Source organism: Psittacula echo (assembly GCF_963264785.1).
Source record: "Psittacula echo genome assembly, chromosome: 3".
In the NCBI taxonomy this organism is placed as follows: Eukaryota; Metazoa; Chordata; class Aves; order Psittaciformes; family Psittacidae; genus Psittacula; species Psittacula echo.
The window spans coordinates 74,240,680-74,260,120 of NC_137736.1; the positions used below are offsets into that span (position 1 = coordinate 74,240,680).

The following is a 19,441-nucleotide window of genomic DNA, read 5'->3' on the forward strand; positions in this document are numbered from 1 at the left end:
GCAGCCGCGGGACAGCCGAGCGGGAGCCGAACGAAAACCAATGGGAGCTGTTTATCCTGGGTCCCTCCCTGACCACAACGTGTCCGTTGCTGGGTTCGGCCGTAAGTTGAGACCCAGCATCGTAAAATGCGACAGTTGCCATTAAAGGCGGAAGTAAAGCCTTGGTCTTTTCGTGCCGCTGCCCCTCGGTTCAGAGACGGCAAGTTCTGCTATTCGGAAGCGCCGGGAGAGAGGAAGGCGTTTTTGCACGGAGGCTCTTGCTGCAGCTGCGGCTCTGCCTGTGAAACCTACGGGGGAACGGCGGCTTCGGACTCCTTGGCGCATGCGCAGTCGAGAGACCGTGACGCGAGGCAGTCTGTGTGTGGGGGGATGAGGATTGCTGCCGTAAAGCTCGGATGATGTCGGAGCCGTCTGTCTTCGAGAAGCGGTTGCTGGTGACGGGTGGCGCGGGGTTCATGTGAGTGGTGCCCTGAGTGCCCCCTCGGGTGGGGATTGCTGGCTCTCTTTCTCGTGGTTTGGACGGGACTAGGCCGGGGTGGGAGCGGCGCCGCTGTGCTCCCTCCCTTGAGCCTGTCCCGGGCTGGTTCCGCGGCGCCGCTGGTTCAGGCCGCGTTCGCTCAGGCTCGGACTGCGGGGAGCGCATCGGTTTCTTCGCTACCGGGTTTGCCTTAGAGGCTGTCTCGCCTGTGTCGTGCATCAGTTGTCTGGGGATGTCCTGCGCCCGCTGGCGGTGGGAGTCGGTGCTCGGCCCCAGCCGTGGTGGGGTAGCGCGTACCAGGGCTTTCAATCAGCTCCTGTGTTTAACCTGCATTCTCTAGTGCTGTGGGTTCTGCTGGAGGAAGAAATCCATATTAAGCTTGAGTCCATCAGCGTGCTCAGAGCCTGAAACTGTGAGAGGACTAGATCTCTGTGTACCCCGCAGCTTGGGAGGCTGGAGATGATGTGAATAAGCCCTGCTAAACCTGAACGCGCAGGATGAGCTTCTTATATACACGACTGTACCAAAGAAAATGACACCTGGCAGCCAGGAAATCGTTGCTTCTTACATCTAGCAGTTGTGATAGAGGGTTGAGTGTTGAGAGTCAGTATTGTGGGTTAGGAGATTTGACTGTTTAGTTTTCCCTAATTTATAAACTTAATGGTGTAAAGGTATTTTAGACTGGCAAATGAATGTAGCATGGAACAGCCTGGTGGGAATTTTTTTTTGGTAGGATTTTTTTTTGTGGGGGTGGGTGCTGTGAGCATTGTGGCTTTCTTTTGTCATAGCATGGACTTTTAAGCTGTTTTTTAGTTCAACAGCATGCAGTTGTGGGCATTCTCAATAGAATAAGGTTGATGTATCTTAAAATATATTTGTGAATTTCTGTTGCTTGTCTTGAGTACAGGCCCCTCTAAACCCAAAGCTCTTTAATGTTGTTAAACTTATAATTTATCATGTGTCTGTTACCTTAATGCTATCTATGTATTTGTAAAATGTTTTTCTTCTATTCCACAGTGCTTCACATGTAGTTGTCTCTCTTGTGAAAACCTATCCAAACTATCTGATTATAAATCTAGATAAGGTAATGGCTTGTTTTCTTTCTATGGAAAACTGTTTTAAATTACCTTTAAGGCAATCTATAGCATGTTGAAATTTATGTGGGTTATAATTCTTTATTGTTTTTGTTCGACTATCTATTTGTTCCTATGAAAAAAATCAGCTACTGTTCATGTGCCCATCACAAAGAATTAGTTAAAAAGCAAGATGCTTTTTTCAAGTTCTAAACTTCAGTTTAATTTTTTTTTTTCAGTTAGCATATATTTCAGAATTTTGTGTTTTTAAAACTTCGTCATGTCTGCTTGCAAAATAGCCTTTTCTATTGTAAATTTTGTTCTCAAACTTACTAGTGGTTAGGTGAGATTTGTGTTAGCTTATTTTCATGAAGCTCACTTAGTGGGATTGTGTGTGTATTTCTCTTTAGCTCAACTACTGTGCAAGCTTGAAGAACCTTGAAACTGTCTCTGAGAAGGAAAACTACAAATTTATCCAGGTAATAAAGGCTTCCTTTCCCGGAAATTTAACTTTGTACTGATTTTTATGCCTTTGTATCAAGGTAATGTCTCCAGGTCACCCCAGATTAGAAGCCACTGTTTTCTATTTATGGTTAAGTTTAAATTACTTCTACTAATTCTGGCTCTTACATGAAGTAGTCTTTCAGAAATTGATATATTTTATTGTCAAATAAAGGTACAGAATTGGTTAAAGCCTGGTGATGAATATGAGTGGTTCTAGGGATGATTATTTTACTTTCGATAGGTGGTATGGACAAGATGGACTCATGTTAATCTCCTCCATGCCTCTCTGATGCTCTCTTAGATTTTGCACCTTCAAACGCTGCCACTTGTCACATTCCATCATGTGCAATGCACTTTCTTCTTCTGCTAGTATTAGACATCAGGCTAATTACTTTTGCTGCTGTAGATGCTGTGTAGTTCATGGTTGTTTTGGAACAGGGTCTTATGTGACCATTCAAAGTATGCTTTCTCTTTTAAAAATGTTGTCAATTAAATTAGTTTACTGTTTCCAGAGTTTTATCTTCAGACATGGGGTAAGTTTTGCTTTATTGTTCAGACAAGTGTTCTGATGGCTGGGTTTGTATGTTGATGTTCTTCCCCTCTATGAAAGTTGGTACTAATGCTGATCTCTCTATCTAGCTGGGCTGCCTGAGTTTGCAGGACATGGGAAAAATGTATATAATTTAGTTTTCCGAAATAGCAACTTTGTGGCAACTTTGGAGGTAGTAAATGTAAGTTAAATGTACCTCTTGGGTTCAGGCAGGGTGGGGAATTGCATTTGTCCTCACCTGTTTGGTGACTCCCATGGCTGTTTCCATGTTTGTAAAGCACCTCTTTATCTATCTCTAAGCTGTTGAGATAAAAGTTTCATGAGAAGAAAGGGGATGTCTGCTAAGCAAATGTAGTTTCAGCATGCCCAAACTGGTTTTCTAGTTATTTTTTCCTAATGTTTTTGATGGTTTCTAGTATGTGGTATCAAATGTATGAATGCTTGAAGAAAAGCCCTGTTACCTGGATATATATGAACATTTAATTGCTGGAGATAGCATGGACTTATGGAAGGCACCCTGTAAATAGATCCCTGTGTGAAGCGGTTAATAGCAACGAGGAATGATGTAGCTATATTGCTTCTGAACTTGGGTAGGAATATATTCTCATAAAAATTACATCAGTATAATTATAATAGTATAAACTGTTTTCTTTTTTAACAAAGGTTGGTCAGAGCTTAATATGCAGCTGTGATGCAGCCATGCAGCCAAAGAGTTTACACTGATAGGAAAAAATGGTCTGGAAAAATAATCTCTGATGGGCAAGCCCTACAGTTAGAACTGTAACACTATTGCTGACTTTAGAAGAGAGCAGGAAGGATAAATGCTGTAGTGGTGCTGTAGAAAAGAGGCCTGTTTTGGAAGATAGAGAAGTAAAAGCTTACAAAACTTGCTTAAGGGACAGTATGTAAGATTCAGTTTTATCACAGTTTCTGTGGTTGCTCGGCACAGATGTATGGAGTTTGAATTTAATTTAAAAAAAGAAAGTCAATGTATGAACCTGAAATGTATTTACTGGAGTGTTTCAGATCTGTTCAGGGATGAGAAACAGGAAAATCAGTTCATCTTCCTCCCATGTCTGACATCTGAGGCTGTTGTTCAGAATTGTTGCTTGAGAACATCGTAAAACGTACATGCATTTGAACTGTTAATTGCCTTGTTATTGAAAATACAAGTCTTTGTCCCCAAGACATCTGTTCTCAGGTACTTCCTTGTTTAAACAAGTTGAGTCAACAGATAAATACAAAAAACTGTTTCCTAGCTTGTGTTTACCTTTAAGAGCTGCTGTTTTTCCTGTGTCAAACTAAAGAATGGTTTGTGTGTATTTTGACTGAAGTGGAAATCCAGTTCACCTTTTATAATGCCACTAGATGTCACTGTCTGTTAGCCAGACTCCTACTTGGTGAGGGAACTCGTCATTCCAATCTCAAAATTCAAACTACATGCTTTACTTATGTTGTGTATGTTTTGGAGGCAATGCTGTTTCTAATGTTTAATAGTAATAAAAGTCCTGAAATAAGTTTAATTGAGGCTGTTGCTCAAAATGTGTGACATTTATCCAAGACATGAGACAAATTGCCCAAAACTCAGTTGATAGATAGTAAGCTGTGCTTTCTTTGTAATGGTTTGTTATGTGATGCTTGATACAAATGAGAGCTTACTATTTTCTATCAAAAGTAACTTGTTCTTTTTTTTTCCTGTTTAGGGAGATATTTGTGAACCTGGTTTTATAAAACAGCTCTTCAAAACTGAGAAAATAGATATAGTCCTTCATTTTGCAGCCCAAACACATGTAGGTGAGCATTGTTGCATGTTTTGGTATTATTTTCAATAAGTATGTTTGTTTGAAATGCATACTGGTATCTTTTCCCTCACAGAAAACAAGGATTCAGTTTGTAGAGACAAACTACATGATTCAGTGTCTGGTGGCCTTTTTAACTTCAAGGGATTTACAGCCTTGATTTAAAAGTGCTTCATCTGACTGTTTTCTTATTTCATTGTGTGTAAATGGTGGTTCCCTTTTTTTGCATTACATTTTTAAATTCCATCTACACACACACACAACTGGCAGTGTAGCCATAAAAACAATGGGAAAAGAGTCTGTATGCATTCTTGAGTTTTTACTTGATTGGCTCCAACCTTGCAGGAAAAGCCACAGTGGAAGATGAAGGAGTAGGCATAGCTGCCTTCAGAGTCCTGCCTGAATTCTAAAAAGCAGAGCATGAATTACACTTGAAGTGCCTTTCACCACGAGCAGAAATACTTGAAAAATTCTCCAGGAAAATGCTTTTGAAAATTGTCAGATTGATATGCACAAAGTCATTAGGTCAGCGGGACAATTCTAGGAATTAAAACAGTTGTTAGTTAATTACCAGTAATAGGTATATATTACTGCATATTGCTGATGTCTTTGAATGATACTTTTCTTTCTGAGCTTGGCCCTTCCTAGTGCAGAGGGGAAGTAGTTATGTTGCCACTAGAAGTTAGATAATGCTATTGCAAATGGAACTGTCCACAGTCAACAAGCTTTTGCTCCCAATTCCAGCCTCTTGTTGAGAGCAAGGATTTTGTTTTTAAGTGTAGAGTGTATCTTTAATAATGACCTTGCTATCTGGCAGTCAAAGCACTAGTGGTAAAATCCCAGTCTACATTGCAACCTCTAATATTATGGTTCAGTAGGAAGCCATATCTTGCCTAAATTTGATCAGAATTGTCTGATATTTTTAATGTAGATCTTTCATTTTGGCATGCCCTGGAATTCGCCTATGTGAATGTTTATGGCACTAGTGTGCTGGTTGCTGCTGCACATGAAGCCAATGTGGAGAAGTTTGTCTATGTTAGTACAGATGAAGTATACGGAGGTAGCACTGATGAGGTGAGTTTGGAAGTGTGTGAGGGTTTTTCTAGCTTAACTTGCTTTCAATAGTGAAAACAAAGTTGTCTTAACTTTCCTTGGCCTCTGTCAATGTATGACTTTTTGAGCTATTCCTGCTAACACTGGAACTTGTAAACAAGCATTGGTTGTTTCTAGAAAGCCAAGTATCAAAACTGTCCCATATTCTTTTGTAGCATGTTCTATATTGAATGTGTATTGCCTAAAGCAGTGAGTCTGGGGTCATTAATGACATGTGAATACTCCTCAGAGATACTATCAAATGAATGTATTGCTTGAATTTTGCCTTGAAGTCTTGAGACTTCAAGCAACATGCACAGCATATTTTGGTTTTGTTTTTTCTTTTAATTTTTTTTTTTTCCTGCTCTGCCTTGACTGTGAACTTCCCAGGCAGGGAACTGGTTTTGTACGCTCGCCAAAATACTAGCAGAACTGTAGGTGCTGACAATTTGAACAGGAAACAGTTCTGGTATTACTAGAAGAGATATGCAGATGTTTCTTGTCCATAGAGCAACATCTTTTTGATACTTGACAGTTTATGCCTGATGTTAATTCAAGAAATACAATTTAGCTCAATAAAGACAATTATGCATACTTGTCTTTCTAAATGCATAAGGAACAACCAAGGACTCTTGTGCCATAGTCTGTGAAAATATTAATGTATTTCAGAAAAGCTCTGTGCACTTCTTTACTGTTAAAGTGTCTTTATCAATTCCTACAACACAACTTCAGTCTATAGACACTTACGATACCCATGGCTGTTGTTTTCCTGCATGCAAACCAGTGGTTTGGCTGAGAACTTCAAGTGAACTTTTTCTGCCCCTGGGCCTTGAAAAGAACACGTCCGTTTATTCTGGGTTTTGTTCTTTTTGTAGGTAATAGTAGAAGTTCTTGAAGAGTTTTTTTTGAGGGGGAGGGAAGTCAAAAATTAAATCGGGGTCAGTTCACTGTTCCTGTCTGACCTTTAATCACATGTTAAGGCAATTGTTATGAATTGAACTTTGGACAGCGTAGCATCCATCCTTCCTTTGATTCATTATTGTATCTGGGTTTAGTTTGTTTCTTTGTCTCTTTCCCTTCTTTCACTGCCGACCCAAATGAAAAGTAGATAGAAGTGGCAGGAAAGCTGTGAAGCTACCTGTTCTGGAATAGGTCAGAATTGTTAATGCCTTGCTTTGGAGGGCTTTGGGTTTGTCGTGGTTTCAACTCAGTAACTCAGAACCACGCAGTCTCTCTCTCACTCCCCCTCTTCCTTCCCCCCCCCCCACTTCCAAAGGGATGGGGAGGAGAATGCAAAGAATGTAACTCCCATGGGTTGCGATAAGAACAGTCCAGTAACTAAGGTATAACACAAACCGCTGCTGCTACCACCAATAATAATAATGATAAGGGAAATAGCAAGGGAAGAGAATACAACCGCTCACCACTCACCGACCGATACCCAACCCAACCGAGCAGTGATCTTGCCCTTCTGGGTAACTGCCCCCAGTTTTACATTCTGGGCATGATGTGCTGTGGTATGGAATACCTCTTTGGCTAATTTGGGTCAGGTGACCTGTCTGTGGTTCCTCCCAGCTTCCTCTCCTCCCTGGCAGAGCATGAGACTCTGAGTCCTTGGTCAGAGTAAACATTACTGAGCAGCAACTAAAAACATTGGTGTTATCAGCGCTGTTCCCAGGCTGAAAGTCAAAACCACAGCACTGCACCAGCTACTAAGGAGAAAAAATGACTGCTACTGCTGAACCCAGGACAGGGTTGCAATTCTATTTTTTCTTATAGAAATAAAGTTTATAGAAAAAGGAGAATGGACCTCTCTTATTTAGGACTGAAAGGTCAGTTAGGTAGTGCTAGTACAACTGCACTCTAAAGCAATATGAGTCTGAAAAGGATTCAACCTATCTGTGTCAACAGTGATTATTTTACAAGATAAAGATTGGAGGACCTGCTACTGTGAGGTACTCTGCTATAAGAACGTTACTGCTAGTATGCTGGCCGCCTCCTGTATTTGATAAGTAGACTATCTTTTGTTACTGGTCTTCTGCAGTAAGTGGAAGGGGGACTTTTTCAGCCTGGTGTGCTTGGTTATTTAGGGATTTTTATTTCTATTACAACTGTAGCTTTTGTAATGTTTTAAGATTCATCTGGGTGAAAGAAATGATGTAATGCTAATTTTCTTTTTTCATTTTAGGAATTTGATGAATCCTCACCAAAACGTCCAACAAATCCCTATGCCTCCTCTAAAGCAGCTGCAGAATGTTTTGTTCAGTCTTACTGGGAAAGGTACCAAGTAAGTTGATGTAACCTTCAAAAACTGTGAAACCTATCCTTAATTGCCGTGTCTTTCCTGATTGTTATTCTTCTTGTTTGGTTATTCTTGTTTGGATGTGTTAGGAGATGGCCACCACTTACTGGTGGAGATACATTGCAAGACAGTGGGGAGAGGTCAAATATTTTTATATTTTTGCAAATATGAACTCTAATGTCTCAAAATGGTCCTGGATAAAATGGTAAATAAAGAGAACATTAGCAACTGAAGAAACAGTGTTAAGATTGAAGAAGAGTTCATAGAGAAGTAGAATATGTAATATTCAAGTTGTTTTAAGACTGGTCTCATAGTGAAAGCAAAAAGAAAAGGTGGGGGGAGAAGGGAACAAAAACCCCCTATTATTCAGATTCATGTCCTTCTGCAAAGCTTCTTGACATAGTTTACTTGAATAAGATGTTAATGACTGAAACATTTTCTTGGAATGAGTTAGTAATAAGCCAGTCTCCAGTGGACTATGTATATCTGTAGCAGGACTGAGATTGCAAATATTTGTCACCTGCGATGCTTCTAACCAACTGGGAAGGCTGGAGGCCTTTGCCTATTTGGTGGATAGCTTAGTTCATTAATGTTTGGAAGGCCTTGCAGAAGCACTGTGGATGTGTCAGTTTATTACTGATCAGCAAGAAGCCTACAGATTTTTACTGGTGTATATTTTCTTATGTAATCGTATGCACGTTTCATGCTCTTCAGTTCCCAGTTGTTATCACACGGAGCAGTAATGTCTATGGACCACATCAGTATCCAGAAAAAGTAAGTTACATCTATGCTTTTCTCTGAGCTTCAGTATACTGTAATTCAGGGTTACAGTGTTGTTACTTTTTTCTTACGAGAATGGATTGATTTTTGAAAAAAGCATTGTCTTGCAAGTATATATGTCCACACTTAGCTGTGATTATGTATTTTGGTCGCACACTGATGTGTCTTAACTATCAACATAATGATTACACGTTGTTTTGCTTGTCAGTAAAGCATCAGAGATTCTAGTTATTGACATGAGTTTTACTACAATGACTTTGTTTTGTAATTTTGTTATTTTTCGAAGGATATTTAACTGCCCTGTGTCTGTTAGGGTTCCCCTACAAATTACAATTAACTCACGTATTGTGCTGTAACAAAGAATGTTTAATAACTGAGATAAGTGCCTCGAAATAAATCGAGAGCAGTATGTCCAACATAGTGATGTTCCAGCCTGGACGGAAAATTGGTAAGATGAAGCTATGGCAATCAGCTGTGAGGTGAGCAGCTTTGCAAAGAAACTTGTTCTTTGCATATACCTTGCAGTGTAACTATTTAAAATGGTTATTGGTGAGAGGGAGTTGCCTTTGTATGCAATACTGCTATGCTAGTGAATGGAAATGCAGTGACAAAATGATAATCATGTGTACTTTGGAGTTCAGAGCTTGTGTGAAATGTAGCTGTATTTGCAGTTCTAGTAAGGTATTTCTTAAAATTTGAAATCCTTTTTATGTGTTGTGTTGGGTGTTTGCTTTTTTTTTTTTTTTAATATTTGCATATTTATTTTTCCCTCTGTTATTGCAGGTGGGTAAGCAATGGTTTTAAGAATGTTTTTCACTGATGTGTGGCTTGGGCAATGTCTGTTTACAAGTTGCATGATGTTGGAAATGTATTCAGGGGATGCATCATTGCTTTTGGCCTATATAATTTCTTCATCAAATATCCACTTCTAGTTACTGCTAAGAAGTTACTAGGCTAGATGGATCTTTTGTTTTACTGAATATGTCAGCTCCTGTGTTTAGAGTAGTAAGTTAACAAAATTAGTAATTGGAATATCTTTCTAATGGCTTCAGTTTAATAACTTTAATAGCAGGACCAACTGTTCTGAATGGATCTAAACTTGTAGCTGAACATAATACTGTAAATCTTCATGCTCACCTAGTGGCTGTTGCTTGATCTGTGTTTACTTATCTTGAAATTCTCTTCCAAATATAACTATTTGAATGACTAACTTTTTTGACTATAGACTTAATGCAATTTGCTGGATGTTTAAATTGTATTCTAAACAGTTTCCAATAGTTACCCCTAATGAGACTCTAGTGCAGTTCTGTGTGTGAAAAGTAACTCATAAAAATGTTAGGTTTGTAACAACTGATCTGTAATGGTTGACCAGAAAGATAAGCTTTACAACAGGCACATACTGTTGACACACCGACCCCCCACCCCTGAAAATTGTTACAGTTCCTAGGCTTGATGCACTTTTTGTTTAGACTTAAGAAAACTTACAAGTATTTAAAGGATCTTGTTAAGATACTTCATGATACTTACTGGTGAAGCACAATGTTCTTTGTAGAGTAACAGCTTCTAAAATAGTGACTTTTTTTTTTTTTTTTCTTCATATTTTCCTCTTCAATTCCTTAGGTTATTCCGAAGTTTATATCTTTGTTGCAGCAGAACAGAAAATGGTATGTAATTTGCTTTTTTGTTTGTGGCATTTGTCCTTACAAACTATACCACATACTTATATTTCACAACTAAGTTATGAATTGCTTATTTTGATAATACCATTTCCTTAAACTAAAGGATTGCTTGCATGGCAGCTACTTTAAGATACCTTCAGGTAACAGCTAAGGACAAAACTGCTTAAAATGCGCACTAATAAATTGAATACTTCTGTTTAAGGATTATGTCCTGGTTTAGCAGTAGCAGTCAGTTTTTCTACTGGTGCAGTGCTGTGTTTTGACTTTCGACCTGAGAATAATATGATAAAGCTGATGTTTTCAGTTGTGGGTCAGAATGTTTACCCTGACCAAGGACTTTGTGAGTCTCCTGCTCTGCCAGGGAGGAGGAGAAGCCGGGAGGAAGCAGGGACAGGACACCTGACCCAAACTAGCCAAAGAGGTATTCCATACCACAGCACGTCATGCCCATGAGGTAGAACTGAGAGTGGCCCGGAAGGGCTGGAACACGGCAGGGTGGGGGCGAGGTACCAGTTGGTGAGCGGTTGTATTCTCTTCCTTGTTATTTCCTTTATCATTATTACTATTAGTGGTAGCAGTAGTGGTTTGTGTTATACCTTAGTTATTAAACTGTTCTTATCTCAACCCGTGGGAGTTGCATTCTTTCGATTCTCCTCCCCGTCCCTCCAGAAGCGGGGGGAAGAAAGGTGGGGGAGGGAAGTGGACTTCGTGGTTCTGATTTACGGCCTGGGCTTAAACCACAACAGATTAACAAAAAATTTTTGTCTCTTGGTTTTAAGCTGTATCCATGGTTCTGGACTTCAGAGAAGGAATTTCCTTTATGCAGCTGATGTGGTAGAAGCATTCCTCACTGTCCTGAAGGAAGGGAAGCCAGGTGAAATTTATAACATTGGAACGAACTTTGAGATGTCCATTGCCCAGCTTGCTAAGGAGTTAATCCATTTAGTGAGTAAACAGTTATGATGCTTTCCTTTACCAGTCACTGCACATATAAACAATTCTACTATAAACCTTTTGTAGCTCTGAGAGAAATTAGGCTTGTGGTGGGTCTTAGAAGGTAATTGTTGCAGAACAATGTGCTACTATTTCTGTGGCAGGTGTACTATGTAAGTTTTCAGTACAAGCTATCATGCGTTGCACTACTGCATCAGTTATCTCATCTGGGACATTAATGGTTAAATACCAATTGTTAGGGGTTTTTCATGCTAGCTGCTTGAGTTTTGATTTGAGAATGTGGCACTGTTAAAATCTAACGATTTGATGAATGGTTGGGCAGTGCTCAAATGAAGCAGCAGCACTGAAATTGTTCTGGATGGTTTTAATAATTTCAGTAGTTTAAAAACTCTGTTTAGACAAAGACCATTTCTGTTTTGTATGTGTGGATTCTTTTTAAACCAACTTAAATCTTGCTAAAAAATCTATTTTAAAATTTATGTTAAGATAGTGCAGAATGTGTGGGGGTGACTTTTGTTTCTCTTCTTGACAGATAAAGAAGACCAGTTCAGAATCTGAAATGGAGCACTGGATGGATTATGTCAAAGACAGGTAAGGAAATCGTGAAAGACATGCAGAATAGCTCTGTCCTGAGGAATTCTGGGACTCTTGCCAAATAGTTATTTTGTGGAGTGAGAGCAGTTTAGAAAAAGTATAGAAAAACTATATAGTATAGAAAAACAATATTTCCATTTATTATTTGGATCTTTAGGTCAGAGTAGATATCTGGATACATATATAGGAGTGTGTGTATTGCTAATCTGTCTGTCTTAACTTTACTCAGACTTCTCACTACTGAAGTGTGCTTTGGGAAAAGGGCTGGTTTTACACAGTAGCTAAATATTTTATTAAGAATAGTTTAATTTATTCAGTACTTTCTCTTCAACATCACTTGAGTGAGGTGAATTGTATCATCTCTCATGTAGCATTAGTATTTTGACAGTAAGGTAACTAGTTCAGACTTAAATGTGCTTTGTAGATAAGACCCGCTTTCCACAGGCAGAAATATGCACCTATGGAGTGTAGTTAGTTTTAGATTCCCAGCTCAAGCTGAAACTGCTATCTCAAAAGTAGATGTAAAATTCTGAGGTGCCAAACTTAGGGTGGTGGCAGAAATTGATAGCTTTTATAAGTATGCTTTTGCTCTGTGTTTTTGTCCTTAATTTCAGGCTTGGTTTGGCTCTGTTCTTTTATCTCCTTTTTTTTTTTTTTTTTTTCTGCAACAATGAGTCTCTGCTTACCTTAGATATTGTACTCTCACTAGTGATTAGAAATAACATACATGCTGATAGTGGTTAAGTATTATGTCCATTAGAATTCTCACTTTCTGTTTACATTTGGCTTGTTACCCAAATGTGTGTCAGTTGTTATCAAACTGAAATGTCTTTAAATATACTAATTTTTGTTTTTAAAAGGAAGTGTTTTTCAGAATCCTTTCTGGGCGTATTGCAGGACTTTGAGCAAATTGTCTTTGGCTCACATGATTTGGGTGTTCAGTAGGTCTCAGCATAATTCAGCTTGAGATGTTTCTTCATGTGTACTGGGTCCTGTCTGCTGATGCTTAAACATAAATGGGATTGAGAAAACTAACCCCATAGGTATACATCTTTCAAAGAATGTTGAGGTCTTACAAACGATTCTTAAGATACCTAACTAGTAGTTATTTAATTCTCGAATGAGCAATTTAAGGGTCATGGGGTTATTTGCCATGGAAAAATTATTTCTGCTTCTGCTTGAGATCAGCATGTTTTAATAAGTCGTTGGTTTCTCTCTGCACGTGGAGATTCAGTATGCTAGTGCAGGAGTGCTAGATGAGAATGCCTAACTGCCGGACTGTGAAAGGGAAAATTTGTGTCATGCTTAAATGTAGGAAATCTCTTTCTGTGTTGAATCTTGCAGCCTGCGATTCTACATATTGAGTATTACTAAGTTTGCATAGCTACTGAAGGACTGTAATGACAGTGCTTTGGAAGTCTATGTATTTCAAATCTGAAGTATGTGAAAAATTTTAGGCTTTCAGGATGAAAAATGTGAATGCAGATACTAGAAAACGCTTGGATAGTGACTGTCTAAAGCATTGCAAAGGCACTGTTTTGCACAATTGCATTGGCAGTAATTTAAGTTTTGCATTCATTTCTGTACCAATAAGATAATTCGTATTTATACTACTCAATACCAAGAAGTTAACTGTATAAACTGAACTGTGGTGTGGAAGCTGTACTCCGTGCCACATAGTTTTTGAAGGCAGTATAAATCTGTTCATGTTGATGGGAACTTTCAGAATTGAAGCATATGTAATGTTGAAGACAGTGTGAGGTACTGCATCTCTAATTAATGAAGTAATTTAATCAAATTGTTTTCCATCTGCATTTTATACTCCATCAGACCTACCAATGACCTGAGATACTCCATGAATTCAGAAAAAATGCACAGCTTAGGATGGAGACCTAAAGTGCCTTGGAAAGAAGGAATAAAGAAAACAAGTAGGACTGATGGCTTTTACACTAATTGATTTAGAAGCGATGGGAGGAGGGAAAGGGTGGAAAATGGGCATATAGGTTTGTTAATGAGAAGCTAAAGAGAATGAATTTAGCATTTTAATTTTCCGTAAATGGGCTGTTCTTTAAGTAGGGAATTTACCTGTTTAAAAATAAAAAAAGGTTAATCACAATAAAGGATGAGCTACTAGAATTACTTTTTAATGCTAGATTAAGTCTTGCATGAAGACTTTACAAAACCTACACTAGATTTCTTTAAATATTGTACGTTAAGCGTTTGCATAATGAACTATTAACATGTTGGTAGTCCTATGATATGTGTAGAGTATTTTAATTTCCCTGTTATTGCTGGTCAACTTGACTCATTAGCATTCTCTTCATACTAGTTGAATGGTACAAAGAAAACTTTCACAACTGGAAGAACTCGGAGAAAGCTTTGGAGCCCTTTCCTGTGGCAGAGCCATTTGCACAGCTCAGTGGTCCCTAGGGTGGCAGAGAACCTGAAGGAGTTTATTCTACCTCATACATCCTTTCCTTCAAAGCCTGCAATCAAGTGGCCTCACTGAACTCTTAATATATTCAAGATACAGGAACCAAGATGAATACAGAACTACAGTATGGCACAAATTTGGAAGGGTTGCAGCACTTTATAAATTGAATCTGTTAATTTCAGCTTTTGGTGCAATAGGTGTTGTTTGTTTAAAATCACTAGGTATTGATTTTAAAGATGTTTGCAGGGTGAAGAATATTTATAATGCTATAAATTAGTGTACCTGAAGTCGAATCGGCCTTAATAAGAATAATTTGTGGTTACACCTTTTGGTACATTCAGTGAAAATTCTTTTAGTTCTGGAATCATTGATCTGTATTAATTTGTTTTTACACTGTAATATATTATTTTTGTCACTTTAAAGAGTTGCATTTTGGTTTTAATCAGGGGGAAGAATGCTGTATTTTTCTGGAGAGTATGAATCAGTCAACAAAAGCTAGATACAGCACCCAAATGGTTCAGTCCTTTTCTCTGTTGTTGTGGTGTTCCCTTCTGACTGATTAAACTGTTACCTATTCCATAACTTTAAGCACCCTTTTTTAAGAGAGGCAGGTTAAAAACAGTATCAGAACATGGCAGGTGTTCTCACTGAGATTTCCAGAAGCGTTTTCTTAAACTGCTCTGTTTTAGATGTTGGTTTTGTTTGTTTTTGTTTTTTACCTGTGTTACTGTCTTTTACATGTTAATTTCCCTTTCTTAACTAATTGTAACCAAATTGAAATACTGTAACATGGTTAACATTCCAGTGATGTTATTTCATATGATATGAAGGATATTTATGGAGAAAAATTTTCAACACTTCCTTGTGGGTTGGAAGACCTTAAATGTCATGTTTCACAATTTTTTATTTTTTTTCTGGTGACAAACATTTTAAAGATCTGAGTTTTAATGTAAAGTTTGGAAAGAAAATTCAATTCTAGGAATATGTTGATGAATATTTTTCAAAGTTGATTTGAGTAATAAAAGTTACAGTGTAACTGTTTTCGCATAATTAAGTAAACATGTTGAAAAAGCAGATGGTGGGTTTTGTGTTTTGTTTTCTTTTTTTTTTTTAGTTTTTCTTACTTTTTTTCAGCATACAGGAAGAGCTATCTTCACTTTTTTGACTTTTATGTGAAAGGTACATAAGGGACATCTCTTCCTGCTCTTACCACTTTAGCTTCTGTACTTGGCACAGTTTCAGACCCTTCTTTTGCTCCTGGGTAGAGCTGCAGAAGCATAGGACTAAGATGCTATGGTGTGCTTGGAAATTGCTGAAACTTTTGAAGACTCAAAACAGAAGTATGTGCAGTTCTTCCCTCATCACCCAAAGTGCAGGAAGGATGGAACTTGGGGCATTTGCCTTAGCAAATACCTGCTAGAGTTTCAGTAGTAACTGAACATAGAACTTAATAGTACTGATCCAGGTAGTCTACAAATAGTACTGCCTTTGGACCCATGCTGCTCCCAGCTTCATAACACCTCTTATGTGTTGGGGATTGGAACTAGGTGATCTTCAGGTGTTTCCCAACCCTAAGTGTTCTATGATTCTATGTATTGTATGGTGCTGTTGATAAAATGGCACTTGCTTGTCAAGAGTCATCTTAAGGCTGAACAGTAAAGCTTGCAGGCTTACCTTGACACCAACTATGTATTCTAAAGTCCAGGAATGTGTTACTGAAGGTGAGTTTTTTAGGACAAAGTAGGATAATACTGTACTAGAATTGCATTGCGCTTGTATTTTTGGGGGGTTTCTAATACTTGGTTTGGTAGCTGAAACCTCAATTTGGGAAGGATGAAAGTTACAGGATTTCGTATATCTGAGATGATTAGAATACGTGGCTTACCAGATAGTTAAGTTTAAGCTGAATCGCTTCAATTTCAGTGTCAAACATGCATTGCTGGTAACATTCAAATATTTTCTTAATTTTCATATTCTCTTGAGCTCATAGAATTATAGAATAGTTAGGGTTGGAAAGGACCTTAAGATCATCTAGTTCCAACCCCCCTGCTGATGGGCAGGGTCACCTCACCCTAGACTGTGTCACCTAAGGCTCTGTCCAACCTGGCTGTGAACACTGCCAGGGATGGAGCTTCTTTGTGCAGCATGTTCCAGTGCCTCACTACCCTCACAGTAAAGAACTTCTTCCTTATATCCGATCTAAACTTCCCCTGTTTAAGTTTTAACCCATTACTCCTTGTCCTGTCACTACAGTCCCTGATGACTAGTCCCTCCCCAACATCCTTGGCCCCTTTCAGATACTGGAAGGCTGCTATGAGGTCTCCACGCAGCCTTCTCTTCCCCAGGCTGAACAGCCCCAACTTTCTCAGCCTGTCTTCATATGCACCTTCCTTGCAAAATGCAGAAAGTTACTTACCCATCTTACTGTTTTGTATTTTACAAAAGTCAATACCAGAAATAGCTGAAGTACTGCAAAGGTCTGCTTTAGCTGTGGCAGCTGCTTTGGGTGGACTGCATGAAAGTATGTTTGTTTCATATCTGCTTATGATGGCATACTGGTTATGTGATTTGCCTTTAATTCTAAAGTATAGATTATTAAATTATTTAAACCTTACAAATAGGTACAGTGTCTTTGGAACATTAAAAATCAATTAACTTGTGATAGTGTTATCAGATTAGAACTACATAGAAGAAAGCAATAGTGTGTGTTTGGTTTACTGAATAGATCTTTTGAAAGTTTTGAATGTTTAGATGCTGAAGGTGCAAGCCTTGACTTTCGTGGGGCTATCCAAACAAGTAATATTACTAGGAGCAGTAAAAGGATCAAAAGGATTCAAAAAGGATTAATTTTTAGCAGAGGCTGTTCTAGAGTATTTAAATGTTTTTGAAGATTTAATCCTTCAAAGTGTTTGAGATTTTTTGTTTGATGTTTAAACTTAAATTTATATGAATATATACATGTACATTAAAAAATATGTATAAAAAATAATCTAGGAGGCTTTTGCTTTGAGCTACTGTGCTCAGTAGTGTACTGTAAATCAGATTGCATTAGCAGGTGAGTGCTCTGATAGGAGTGTTCTTTTCACAGGGAAAAGTCTTTTTACTGTTAGAGAAAACAGCTTTTTTTGCCATTAAAGTTCTGGCTTTTATAGGAAGAAAAGGACAAAGGATCAGCTAGTGAACTGTTCATGTGGAGGAGTTTAATGGTTTTAGTTTTTATTTCTCACTGTTTTCACTTGGAAGGTCAGAAGAAGCAGTTCTGCAGAAAGCGAAGGCAGTGATTACAACAACATTGTGAACATAGGAATCTTTCAGTCTACTTTTCTCAAGGTTTGCCCTGCAGAACAATGTGAGGCTACATCAGTAAGAAAAATAAATGGAGTAAACATGTATGTTACTTAACTTGTTAAAACTTTATAATGGAGAAGGGCTGGTCTTTGCTGAAGGGTTTCTATCCAGGTTCTGTCATGCACAAGTGGCTCACATATGGGAAATTATTTGGGGATAGCTGTCAGGTCTGCACCTCTTTTTTTGGAGTTACTGTTGTTGTTTGGATCAGATCTTCAGGAAGCAGCTCCTGAAATTCCTTCTGCCTTGGGGAAAACCAGCAGTGCTACCCCGTTATCTTGGTGTACTACTCCTGCTGATCAGTACATTCCTTGAAGCAGCAAGTGAAGGGATTGGGAGGATGGTGAAGCTTATAGCTGATGCAGGGCTGCCTGGAGCCCACCTGTCCTGCAATGCATGGCCTGTGCGGCCTGTATGTCTGTATCTGTTCCTGTTTTATGATGGGTGTAACCCTTGCTGTCCCCAAGGCTCTCTCTGGTCTGACCTTGCCAGTTCCTTGCTTGTATTTGTATGCTGCTTGGCATGAAGGGGTGCCAGCTGTGGTTGAGGCTGGTGTATGTTGTCATAAGGGGATGGACTAGAAAACAGCTTTTTTTTGTCCAGCCTGCCTGTTACTAGATACAGGAGAGTGGTTGTGGGTGAAAAAAGTGGTGGTGTTGCTGGGTTTTAATTTTGTTCCCTACTCCAATACCTATTCTGGAAGGGTACAAAATAGTACGAATCTGTTTTCCCATTATGAGAAAGTTCTGAATAGCTTCGTCTGGACTCGGGATGCTCCATTTTGCTAAAACACTGTTCTTCCACTCTTCAAAAGACCATGAAATGCTGCTATGTTGCTACTTTTCAGTAAAAGGAACTTTCATGCAAACCTCCAACTTTTGTTCGGGAAAGTGTTTTATTAAATATGTTATATCTGAGGCTGAATTCCTTCTTGGTTTTTTGTTTTGTTTTGCATTACCTTTAGTTTTTAGCTCAATTTCTGTGGTAACGTATGAAGATGCTAAAGTGAATAGTATTTTTTTGACTTCTACGCCTGTCATTGCACATCTGGAGTTCATCTGCACCAGAGGTCACAAGATTATGTTAACTGCATCAGTAGGAGACACGCTCATTAAGTGATTACATTCATCATTTCTGAGTGAAACAATCACTGCCAGTGGCAATGGAAAATCATGAGAGTACGAGATTTTGTATCTGTGTGTTGTTAGCACACCTCTTTAGCACAATGCTGTGGGGGTTGGGTTTGTTTTTTTAACCTCTTCCTAACTGATTTTTTTTTTTGTTATAGGGGTTTTGGTCCCAGACACTGAACTGCTGGCCTAGGCATCAGCATTTTGACTTTCGAAAATGTCAGCTCATGAAGAACAGTGGTTGTTCACAGAAGATTTTCCAAAAATGGCGTAACTTGAGGAAAAATGCACTCTGAAAGCAGAAGGAAATACGGGGGGGGGTGTGTGTGTGTCTCCAGATACTCACGGGGGTAGTTTGGGAAAAGGCTGCTTCCACACTCGAAAAGGAGGGATTTGTTAAACCCTTCTATTGCTGTGGAAGAGGCAGAGGTTTGTTTGGCTTTTTTTTTTTTTGACTGACACGAGGGAGCAGCAGTGGACAAGCTTTCAAAGCAGCGTTTCTCCACACACAGCATGCAGGAAGCATGGATAGGGGATGTTCTCACAGGGAGCTTTGTCTAGATCCATGGGATGTGCAAATATGCACAAACTTGAGATGTGAGTGTCCAGCACCAGCACCACATGTGTCAATGTGCACACTTGGGTGCATCCTTTGCATTTGACCTGTAGCCATACATACCACACTGTAGGAGTGTGGTAACAGTTCCTCGTTGCAACACATGCC

The 19,441-nt window shown here is 38.9% G+C and overlaps 1 protein-coding gene across 2 annotated transcripts; it reads left to right on the forward strand.

Annotated features, from left to right (window-relative positions):
* The first annotated feature begins 192 nt into the window (after window positions 1-192).
* On the forward strand, window positions 193-15,815 carry TGDS (TDP-glucose 4,6-dehydratase). 2 transcript variants are annotated; one of them, XM_080612368.1, is made up of 12 exons: window positions 193-457; window positions 1,496-1,562; window positions 1,962-2,030; window positions 4,309-4,399; window positions 5,336-5,478; window positions 7,685-7,783; window positions 8,513-8,572; window positions 10,199-10,242; window positions 11,037-11,202; window positions 11,744-11,802; window positions 13,636-13,733; window positions 14,135-15,815. In XM_080612368.1, the coding sequence occupies exons 1-12, from the start codon at window positions 396-398 to the stop codon at window positions 14,233-14,235; spliced, it is 1,059 nt and encodes a 352-aa protein (XP_080468494.1). In that variant the 5' UTR covers window positions 193-395; the 3' UTR covers window positions 14,236-15,815. The 2 variants fall into 2 exon arrangements, with proteins under 2 accessions (XP_080468494.1, XP_080468495.1); XM_080612369.1 differs by lacking the exons at window positions 13,636-13,733; window positions 14,135-15,815 and adding an exon at window positions 12,666-12,919.
* Window positions 15,816-19,441: the final 3,626 nt, after the last annotated feature.